The 11,582-nt window shown below is 40.3% G+C and overlaps 1 protein-coding gene across 1 annotated transcript; it reads left to right on the top strand.

Annotated features, from left to right (window-relative positions):
* Positions 1 to 1,320: 1,320 nt before the first annotated feature.
* csnk1db (casein kinase 1, delta b) lies at positions 1,321 to 11,324 on the top strand. Its single transcript, XM_072667141.1, has 10 exons — positions 1,321 to 1,812; positions 6,083 to 6,193; positions 6,385 to 6,533; positions 6,952 to 7,180; positions 7,976 to 8,146; positions 8,260 to 8,408; positions 8,587 to 8,755; positions 8,854 to 8,996; positions 9,469 to 9,539; positions 9,642 to 11,324. Exons 1-9 carry the CDS (start codon positions 1,737 to 1,739, stop codon positions 9,499 to 9,501), a joined length of 1,230 nt encoding a protein of 409 aa, XP_072523242.1. The 5' UTR covers positions 1,321 to 1,736; the 3' UTR covers positions 9,502 to 9,539; positions 9,642 to 11,324.
* Positions 11,325 to 11,582: the final 258 nt, after the last annotated feature.

The raw sequence follows: 11,582 nt of genomic DNA, 5'->3' as shown, positions 1-11,582 counted from the left end.
CAATATTTTGGATCAGAAAGTGTTCACACAGCCTATAAAGTGTACATACGCCCTACCTCAAATCTGTTCTGCACCCAAAGGATCTTTTTCTTATTATTATTATTTCTGTTTTACTTGTATTCTTATTTCTAAGGTGCATTACTGTCAAACAGTATACTTACTGCTGAGACAGTGTACTTTTAAACCATTTGTGTCACTACACCAAACACTGTCTGTGTGGATGGCAGCTCAGCACAGTGTTGTGGGGAGTCGCTGTAGCTGCAGTGAGAGGCCTGCTGCTCATCCGCGCTGGACAGCACGTGCATGCCCTGTTACGCAATCGTAGAAAAACCCACAACCATGTGCCCGTCTCGCTATTGGCTGCTGAGAGAACAATCCGAAATATTCTCAACCAATCAGCGAGCTCGTGGGCATGTCCCGGCCTCGGAGGGTGGAGACTTCCTGTACAGGTTTGCTGTACAATGTTTTGATGACGTATTTATAACTGTATCTACACTGAGTGAGCGTTAATGTTCAGTGCGTTTTAAAATATTACAGAATACCCTCTCATTACTGCACATGTTTATCCTGACAGCTTTTACACCTTAATATCGGTCTGCTTTAACTTCCCCGTTTATTTGACAGTTCCTAAAATTTTAATGACATTAATGTAATCTACAAATACGACAATACATCTTAAAGAATGGTTGAAGAATGGTTTGCTTTAGAGTTTGATGATGGCTAACGATGGGAAATATGCATATAGTTTACATATGTCTGGACGACATATGACATAAAAAACAAAAAATAAATAGCAACAAAAATAATACAAATTATTATTACGCATAATAATATTGCTAATAATAATACTATTATTATTCACAATAATAATAATAAATACTAATACATTAATGGTATTATTTCATATTTGTTTATTATTTCTTACGTATTAATTCACATCGGTTTCACATAGGCCTTTATGGACTTCTTGTAACTTCGCTTTTACTTGAAATTTTTAAACAAGCACATAACAATAATTAATAAGATAAACACCTTAATATTAGTTAGTCTATACAACGTGTCGACCAGTGCATCCATGTTATCCAGCAGTAGCATGTTGTTAAATCTTCCTGTACCGGGAAGATTCAGTACCGAATTCTGTAATGGTTGTCTCATCAGTGTGTGTTGTCGTGTTATGTCGTGTGAACAGTCAATGCAGTTTGATAAACAGTAAAACCGTCGGTCAAACGTGAGCGATTAAATTACTGTTGTTTTTAAACTACAGTCCTTCCCATAAACTGACGGAGCGTTGCTAGGGGAAGTGATGTCACAGCGTTACGTCCCTGCTATACTCTGAAGGTAGAGGGCCTGTGACAGCTGGGAGTCAGCGGCGGAGAGAGGGGGTCGAGTCACAAAATCCACTCCCATCTTCATGAAAGGAGGACAAAATGACCATCAAACCTACAAGAGCATAATATACAGACTCTATGCTTTAATTCAAGGCTAATATTGTGGCATTTTAGTCACGGGTACATTAGAAAAGGAATGGTGAAATCTGAACTCCGCCGGAAGGATCCGAATTTTCCTCAGGGATTTGGGGGGGTAGGAGTAGCGTAAAGTGAAAAAGGTCGTAGAAAGCTTCTGGTTAAGCAAACTGGTTTGGTTTCATATAGGGGCAAGTTTTCACACCTGAGTGTCGATTTGTAAGTAATTGAATTTGCTGTACTGCGAGCTAGTGGGTAGGTCTCATCACAGAAATGGAGCTCCGAGTGGGAAACCGATACAGACTGGGCAGGAAAATTGGAAGTGGATCTTTTGGTGACATTTATTTGGGTGAGTATAAATGATACATATCTAGTTTACCAATGTACCTAGCTGGCTTTAACCATGTTAAGGACGACAAAAATGCTAATCTTTGAAACGGATGTCTCTGTGCTAACCTGTGCTAGCAAGCTATACATCTAGATGTTGGTCCCAACCTAGCTAGCAGTATTAAAATGTTTTGCCACAACCTAAACTAGCCTTTTTGTACCTTCTTCAGGTTGTTTTCCCTCTGAAAAGTTGGGGAACCTAGCTAGCAAGACGTGACATGACATGATGTTTATCCAAACATGGTATTGACACCTAGCTAGCTATGTCGAAATGTCATGACAGCGTTAAAAGGATGTCGTTTTAGGTTTAAATGTCTTGACTGAAACCCACCAGTTTGGCCTCAGTTGTTTTTCTATACACTAGTTAAGAGAGAGAGAAAGTAGGTAGCCAGCCAAGTTACACCTCAGTCTCTTACTTGTCGAAGTGACAGTCTTCCAAATGTGTCAAATGGGATAGCTAGCTATGTGTTTCTTCACATTAGCCTGTTTGCTTAAGCCACATCTTGTGTAAACCTCTGCCATCTGAAATGACTGTATTGACTAACATATTTGGTGCTGGATTTTGTTCAACCCACAAGTTAAGTCTTTCATTTTGGTGTGTACTGACCTAGCCAAGCTTTCTAACCAACCAATCCTTTACAGTGTAGTGAGCTTTACATGTCTAGACAGGTTTCAGGAGAAATCAGATGGCCACACCAGTAGGTGATGTCAGCTCAGCTGATTTGCTTACATTGACATGGGGGGGGGGGGGTCTGGTGCCAGCAACAGTTGTAATCATATGCATGTCATCTTACTATAAATGGCAATGTGGTGGTGCTGGGCTGTGGATTTGGGTAGACAGTACATATTATCTACAGAGTATTGGCCTGTAATCTGTATATTTATAGTTTATTTTCCCTTTGGATGGCTTGCTCTTCCTTCAATTTCTCTGGAATCTTAAAATTATTAGGTTGTAAAACTGCTTTACTGAAACTTCTAAATGTGTATAATGTGTGTGTTCATATGTGTAATATGTATAGAATGGATATTTTGCATAATGGCTGGTAAAAGATTAAAATGGCAAGTAACATGTTTTTCTCTAGTTTGTATTGGCATCTTTAAGCTACTTCATGTTGCTACTTATGAAACCTGGTGTGCAGAAGGGTGAACTAGTTATTGGGTGGACAGCTTAAAGCAGTGCACTTTAAATTAGGTGTAAATTAGTATGTATTATAACATTAATTTATAATGTTAATATTGGTTTAATCTTAGTATGTGACAGGTTTTTTTTTACCACCCTTTCTCTAGTCAGGAGACCTTTGGTTTTTGTAATCGTTACATTTTATTAATTTTATCAATCCATTAAGCCTTAAGCCATTGGCACGGGGCTCTAGAAACATGTTGAGTCATTTTATGTCAGTGCTTGGCATTTAATATTGCTAACTAATAGATTATATATTAATGATTTACACTTAAGTGCTTTGTTGATTAATTGATAGTGGGCTTATGTTGTACACATTTACATCATTGCATTATTACACACTGACAGTCAAGAATTATTAAAAAGCAAAAAGAATGTAATATAATTACTTAACAAAAAGTGCTGGTTAGACATTTCTACTCCATGTATTTCTACTTAGTCCCACAAGCTCTCAGTGATGTTTAAATATGGTGATTGTCAGCCTTAACGTCACCTGCCAACCTGACACTTGATGAATGGTATGGCACCTTTGTATTGCCCTATTTTAGTGATCATTCAGCGAAAAGAAAAGGTAAACCTCTTCTTCACGCATCCAAAATGCTTGTAGAACATCACTCAAAAGCAATTATGTCAATTTTATTTTACTCCGTGTGTATTTTGCACTGATTCTGTGCTTTTATATGCTTCATGACACGAGTGTGACTACAGATCCAGGCAAAACAAAGAAGAACATGTGGTGTGAATAAGTTGTTGGCACCTCTTTTATTGTTGGTGATTCTTGGGACAGAACTTTCACAGTCTCCTTAACATGTTTTAGATCAGAACTAATATGCAGAAAACATCAGTGTACTCTTGTTATGTTGATTGGGATACAGAGGGTGGAAACTGATCCCTGATCAGCACTGCCACACCCTCTGTTCAGTTCCAGATCTTTGCAGATGTTGAATGGGGTGTGTGTGAAATGGGAGTGGGTGTGTTGCTCTTTCAGACTTCTTTCCCCCTTAGGCATTATAGTTTTGTAACCACACTTGTGCAGTTCGCCCCGGCGCCTCATTCGGCACTTTATCGATGCCAAGAGGATATTTTGTACTAAAAAACAGTCATAATCTATATACTAGCTCATCTCAACTAGTCTGATTGAATTTGTGGAGCTGTCATTTGTCAAAATGACAAAATTAAAAAGTGCCAAGCATGATCCACAATTCCTGTCCACGCTGCCACTGTTGAGCAATCTTTCTTAGAAGCCTTTTCCTCTGCATTTTCCATGTCCATGCCGCTCCCTCTTTGCGTTAGCTCCCTCGCCAGTCGGGTTTCCCAGTATGCCTCACGCGTGTCACTGGGGGAGGCCTCAGGTGTGTGACTCACCCAGAGAATGATTCCTGTGTGCCTTTTCTCATCCAGAATTTCCTGCTCCCTCGCGCCACTGCTTTAACATGCTGCTAACTTATGTAACCCTACTGTATTCGGGAGGTGTTAGTTTTATGCTGTGAAGTGCCTATTCAGTGACAATCAGTACGAGCATCGCATGTTATAGGCTCCGGTGGGCGTAGCGCCTCTTTACATCTTCTGCAACAGTGTAATTAGATTTTAGGCAAATTATTATACTCCTTGTTTGTTAGTTTAAAGTGATCAATACATCACACTTAAATCCTTGACAGCAATTTATGTCTGTTGAGTTGTACCATATGGAAGCAAGTTCAGGAGCTATAGAGCGTTTTATATCTCCTTATGTAACAGGGTATGTCTTTTATTGGTTGTCTTTACAGTGCCTCTGGAGCTGTACTGCAGCCAGATAGCACTGTTCTGTTTACATAGCTTTTAGAAAGGGGATGGGCCCCCCACCTGCTCACTGGCTCAACAATGTTGACCAAAGAAGAGAATACCTGCACTTACATATATATGCACATACAGCTTCTAGTCAGGGTAGGAGCCGATTAGGTAAGAACTTGTTTACCCAGGTACAGAGCAGGATCCCAGGTGCTTGTTTGTGTTTGAAACTCCTACTTTCAATTACAAACCTGAGTAACAGGTATTTTGAGTTTCGGGCAACAGAAGTAGGAGACCTAGTTCCTCATTGACCTTTACAAGCAGTTGATTTTCACAGGGTGAATTCTGAATGGCTCAAATCTCAAATATTTGCTATTCTGTTATTCTTATGTGTAGTTATGGTTAATTTAGAGAAGTATATGACTGGAATTTCATGTAACGTAAATAGGGTGATGTAACCTCAATGATCCATCAGCTATATTTATTGGTTGTGTATCACCAAAAACATCCATTTTAATGTGTTTGGAGATGTTTTCTGTACTGCCCAGGTAAAAGACAGTTTGAGACAGGATCTGTCGGAAATGTTTTGTTGCATATTTCTGTTTTTTTCTTATTTATTACACTTAATTGCTTACATATGTATAAGGCTAAACCAGATGCTATTAGCACACTTTTGCATAATGAAGGAAAGAAAATCAACATAAAGCCACACTAGCAGAATTAACAACAGCTTGTCAAGAGTGTATGAAGTAAAATCCTGTCAACTGATGTTTGATAGTGCTGCTCTTGAAGTGTGAGATTTGCGGTTTACTCAGAGAAACATGTCAGTTATAACAAGCTTTTCCAGACATGCGAGGGCTGGATGCTATGATGTATAGAAAAGCAAGGCAGGATTAATGAAAAAAATAGTTTAATAAAACTTATCTGAACCTCTGGGTGAATTAAGCACAAATGACACAAAACCACATGTTTTGAGCTTTAGTAATCTTGCCCAAGTCTCGAAATCTGTCTCTATTCTGTAATTCCATCCATGATGCAGAAATCTCTGTCTGACACAGAAATCAGAGGGCCCTAACTTGGCCACTGTCCAGTGCAATACTTCCTACAAAGTGCTGTCACAGTGTGGTCCACTGCGCTATTAGGTCACTGTTCCAACTTTTCAGTCATCCAAGTGGAATCTCTTGACTTGCTCGCTGGAGATACAGGCATTCAGTGACCTCTTTCAGTGTCCTAATGAGTTTCTTTTTTTTCTCCTTTCTTTGTTCATTCTCTTCTCCTACCTCAGGCACGGACATTTCTGTTGGAGAGGAAGTAGCCATCAAGCTGGAATGTGTGAAGACAAAGCATCCTCAGCTTCACATAGAAAGCAAGATCTACAAGATGATGCAGGGAGGAGGTGATGTAAAGAATTTCTATAATTAAATAAGTTATTAGAAGAGCTTTCAGTCACACAAGCGTTTACTCTGAGGATCTGCCAAGCAGTGCACATAGCCTTGTTTGTTTAGGTGGGTTTGCATTGGATACAATTTTTGGTGACAAGTTTCCAAACTAAAGGTTGTGTTGTGATGTTTTTCTGTCACACTGCAGTTGGTATCCCAACCATAAAGTGGTGTGGTGCAGAGGGGGACTACAATGTGATGGTGATGGAGCTTCTGGGACCCAGTCTGGAAGACCTCTTCAACTTCTGCTCTAGGAAATTCAGCCTTAAGACTGTCTTACTGTTAGCTGACCAGATGGTGAGTCAAAAACAGCAGAAAAAAAATTTAACCCCCAAAAATTTCTCCCTACACTTAAGTTGAGAAATAAATTGTTTGCTTGATTATAATTTACAACTGTTCTTTTAATGAGCACAGAGCGAATTCGAAGCAATTGGTACCTGTATTATTAAGCCTTATAGCAATTTAAGGTCTTATACCCTGAGAAGCAGCTTGACATCTTTTACCTAACTGCTATAGTCAGCTGATCAATATTGCACATTTTCCATGTGGTTATCAATTTTAGGTTTCAAAAATCAATGTACAAACCATCAAGCTTATGAAGTCTTTGTGGTTTAATTGTTGGACCTGCTGTTTTGTTAGAGTTTGTATTGCATGACAGTATGGCTCTATTTTGGTTCAACATGTCTTGATGGAAGTTTACCAATCCTCCCTACAGATTAGCCGTATAGAGTACATCCACTCCAAGAACTTCATCCACAGAGACGTGAAGCCTGACAACTTCTTGATGGGGCTGGGAAAGAAAGGCAACCTAGTCTATATCATTGATTTTGGTCTGGCCAAGAAGTACCGTGATGCCCGCACACACCAGCACATTCCGTATAGAGAGAACAAGAACCTGACAGGGACTGCCCGTTACGCCTCCATCAACACTCACCTGGGCATAGGTAAACAATCATGCACATTTTCAGACCGGTCATGATGATTGTTACTGACGTAGTGTACAATATATGGACATAACCTTAGTATATTGCTCATTGCTTTTACTTGACGAAGAGACTCCAAAAACGTAAAGAATCTGGTATAGCAACCTTGTTTAAAAACTGTTTAAATTTGTGTTATATTCTGGTTATTTAAATGTTTTCTCTTTGAATGTTTGAATATTTACAAGGTCAAATTGCACTATTATGCTATTATTTTAGTAGCATAAAATGTCTTGGTGACTATTGGTTATCACTATTGTTTCTGGGATAATATAGCATTCAAAACTCATTATGACAGGTTTGGCCAAATGTCCATATGTTTGTGGACATATGTTTTTGTTTTGTTTTTTTGAAGAAACAATGAATCAGCAGGTGTCTTAGTACTTTTACTTATTGCACCTGCAATATAAGTAAGTACTGGGCGTTCAGATAACTGTTGTACAGACTACATATAAATATCAGTTACTGTGATTAATAGCAAATTGACCTTTCTGTTCTTATTTTCCTGTAAGGATTTTATATCTTCTTTGAATGTGGCTAGATGGAATTGCTGTCTCTATGCTTGAGTGGTTATGTGTGTATTTTTATCTCATTGGGAGCATTGCTCTGTGTGCACATGTGCAAACACTGGCTTCCCTTGACGTGACTGCTTGCTCATGCGTATTGCAGCAGAGGTCTCTGAGCTCTTTCCTTTAACATGCCTTGTTACAGTAGTGTGTGTGTGTGTGTGTGTGTGTGTGTGTGTGTGTGTCGCCACAGAGCAGTCTCGGCGTGACGACCTGGAGTCTTTGGGCTATGTGCTAATGTATTTTAACCTGGGCTCGCTGCCGTGGCAGGGTCTGAAGGCTGCTACAAAGAGACAGAAATATGAACGCATCAGTGAAAAGAAAATGTCTACTCCCATTGAAGTTCTTTGCAAGGGCTACCCATGTATGTATTTACCCTACTGGACTTTATCCTGTGTCATTCATACCTGAGAAGTGAAAAGCTGCTTCAAGTGTTAGAAAGTGAAGTTGATCTTGTGTGTGTTTGCATCCCTCCAGCTGAATTTGCCACATACCTCAACTTCTGCCGCTCACTGCGATTTGATGACAAGCCTGACTACTCGTACTTGAGGCAGCTCTTCAGGAATTTGTTCCACAGACAGGGATTCTCATATGACTATGTGTTCGATTGGAATATGCTCAAGTTTGTAAGTATTTTGTAGAAATCATTTTCCTTGTTTCCCATGTGATTCCTATGCAATCTGTCAATGAGCCACTGCTGCATAGAGAGTGAAATGAGCAGTAGAGCATTTCCAAACAAGGTTCAAATGTTACACTCACCTGTGCTGCATTTCTAAGTCTGTCTTTCATGGCGTTCTTACTAAGGGTGCTAACCGTGCAGCAGAGGAGGCTGAAAGAGAGAGGAGAGACCGGGAGGATAGATTGAGGCACAGCAGGAATCCTGCCCCCAGAGGCCTTCCTTCAGCCTCAGGCAGACCCCGCGCCACACAGGATGGTGCACCCCCAACACCCCTTACTCCAACCTCACACACAGGTGAACAAGCACACACAAGTGCATTTCTTTTATGTAGATCAAGCATTCAAAGCATTTTTTTTATATCTATCTAAATATTCTGTTCACTGGTTTCACAGCAAACACATCCTCACCGCGACCTGTAACCGGCATGGAGCGGGAACGAAAAGTTAGCATGCGGCTTCACCGTGGTGCTCCCGTTAACGTGTCCTCCTCGGACCTGACGGGCCGCCAAGACACTTCTCGCATGTCCACCTCACAGGTACAGGCTAGCCCTGCCCCCAAAGTATCTGCTGGAGGCCCTGGCCCAAGCACACAGCCTCTCTGAGGGTTTTAGCAGGCAGATAAAGCCTAATAAACTCAGTCAACCTAACATCTGACACCGTCTTAAAGGTTATAACTTGAAATGACTTGAACCTTATAACTGTAATGTTTTGATATTTGGAGGCCCCTGGTTTCATATTCTAGCATATTTAGGTTAACTTCACTCATGCTGCTCATGTTGCTTTCAGGTGTTATTCATCTTGTTACATGTATAGGAACTGTTGGATCATATTTAATGTATTTTGTTATAATGCATTGTCATAAACGAGTAAATTGAGACACCCTGGACGTACTTTCATGTATTCAGAATATTTCTCACTATTGCACAACTCCTTTCTGAAAAAACCCTGTTCTATAAATCAGTCATGGGATGAGAAAGGGTACTATAATGTTCTCTTTCTTCACCTCAGAATAGCATTCCCTTCGATCATCACGGCAAGTAGCTGCTCGCCATGTGCTTGTGTGACGGCAGCAGCACCCGGTGAGTTTGAAAAGCTTGTAATTTTTACTTTTTTTTTTTTGGTTAAGCCACTGTTTCTGTAGAAATGTAATATTGATTGGAATTCTGTTGTTCATGTTTTAGATTCACTCTACGTCTGTCTTAGAAGTCTCCACTCAGCAATATGGAGTTCAGTGGCTAACCCACCTGTACATGGCTGATTGACGGCTCTTCTCTTCAGCAGTGAATAAGCAGGGCCATCAGTCTCTCTTCAATCGACATAACCAAAATGGTTCAAAACCAACTTGACCTCTTTGTTAAGGGTCTCTTTCTTGCTCTCTGCTTTCTCTTGTACTGTCTCTTACTCTGTCTATTTTCACTCTGGTATATACACTGTATGTGTGCACACAAGCAGAGGATTGTGAGATCACTTCTATCAAAGGAGATGTTTATAGACTGACCCAGCAGAGACTGCATCAGCCAGCCAAACTCCAGTGTCCTCTTCATTGGTGTTTCTCTTCTTGCTTGTACCCTCTCTGTACATCCGTACAACTCCATGACTTTTTCCGTCCATAATGTGTTGTAAGGTTTTTTTCCTTCAAGGCTTATGTATTTAACTCGTTTAATTGATTCCATTTGGTGTAATGTGTTGTTTTTTTTTAAGCTTTCCCATTTCGAATTCCCTTTTTTTATAACAGGATCCATATCTGGACTTGTTATGGTTTTATTTGACCAATTATAATTATTATTTTATTATATTTTGATAGCCCTTTATATAACTGGTGGGTGGTGTAAAGTGGGTTCCTATTGCATGGTCTCATTGGTGTTTTAGTATGGACAGACCACTAAGGGGCCAAAATCTCACTTTTTCAGTTATGAAACTAACCCTTTCCTGCATCATATTTTTCACAGGACCCTGTGAAGCTCACCAGACCCATCTAGCTTTCTTAACTGCTGTATATTACTGCCTCCCCCTTGTTGTATCTCTTTTTTTTTCTATTTCCAAGCTGTGAAAATTGTAATATATCCATGTAAATGTTTCCATTTTCACCTAATAGAGACTATGAACTAGCCACAAATCACAAACAGTCCTGGAGCAAGGGGTTTTCTTATTTTGCACAATGCCAATGAAATGAAGTGCTGGACATCAGAAGGATTGCCAAGTAAAAGTCTAACGCCTGGTTTTAAGGCCTGACGGGAGCACATCTGAGGTTTCAGAAGAGCAGGGAAAGGTAACATGCAAGTTGTTAGCTGTTTGAACGTGTTTCTTGGATGATTTCTATATGCTTGTTTGACGTAAGCCGACCCTTCCGAACTGCGGTTGCATTTAGTGATCCGATGCTTTTCACTGCAGTCCCAGGGTGGAAAGGGTGAAAAGGGAGTCTCCTTTAAAGAGTGTTCCAGCACTGATGTGGCTCAGCAGATGTACCCAAAAGTTAATCCTGGGTTCTATGCATCAAGCTTCTCAGGGAAAGTGTTCTGATCTGAGCCGCTCTTTTTGTTTTGCCACTTTGACATCCTTATCAATAACAGTGGATTGGAGGGAGCTGCTCTTTGATCAGTGTCCTTGCATTGAGATGTCTGATGCATATGGGCCTTGCTCATATACTTCCTTCTAATGTACCCGTTACATCTAGAGAGGGTGGATGTCTCCGGCCTGAATCTGTGATCAGCATCACCCAGGTCTCTGAAGCCCATGGGCATTTTGGGCACCACACTATTGGTCTTGTGAAGTCATGCCAATCTATGAGCCCTAGCAGAATTTGTATCACTGTATTTGTGCACCTTTTTTGTGTACATGTGTAAATAAATGAACTACTTGTATTATCTGATGTGTCTGTGTTTGTTCATACAGCTGTAGCGAAGCCTTGTAGTTGTACTTTTGGAAATTTAAGACGACGAGGAAAAGCAAGACGTCCTCCTTAAGTGCTAGTCAGGTTAATGGACGTTATTGTTCTGGGATATGGCATTAGAAGATGACCCTGTCCTGGGCTTTCAATACCACAGCTAGAATAGTGTTTAGAAGTAGAAGAGCAAGGAATGTACTAAAGCCAGGTCTGTGTCCTGTCTGCCCTCTAGTGACGA

Source organism: Salminus brasiliensis, chromosome 22 (genome assembly GCF_030463535.1).
Source record: "Salminus brasiliensis chromosome 22, fSalBra1.hap2, whole genome shotgun sequence".
Lineage (NCBI taxonomy): Eukaryota > Metazoa > Chordata > Actinopteri > Characiformes > Bryconidae > Salminus > Salminus brasiliensis.
This window is presented reverse-complemented; position numbering and strand designations above follow the sequence as displayed.

What these genes read in the sequence shown, in the direction of transcription:
- csnk1db (XM_072667141.1), top strand. Translation starts at nt 1,737, where the DNA reads ATGGAGCTCCGAGTGGGAAACCGATACAGACTGGGCAGGAAAATTGGA. An exon ending in CAAGATGATGCAGGGAGGAG is followed by an intron (nt 6,194 to 6,384) that starts GTGATGTAAAGA and finishes GTCACACTGCAG; the next exon opens with TTGGTATCCCAACCATAAAG. An exon ending in CTCGCATGTCCACCTCACAG is followed by an intron (nt 8,997 to 9,468) that starts GTACAGGCTAGC and finishes TCTTCACCTCAG; the next exon opens with AATAGCATTCCCTTCGATCA.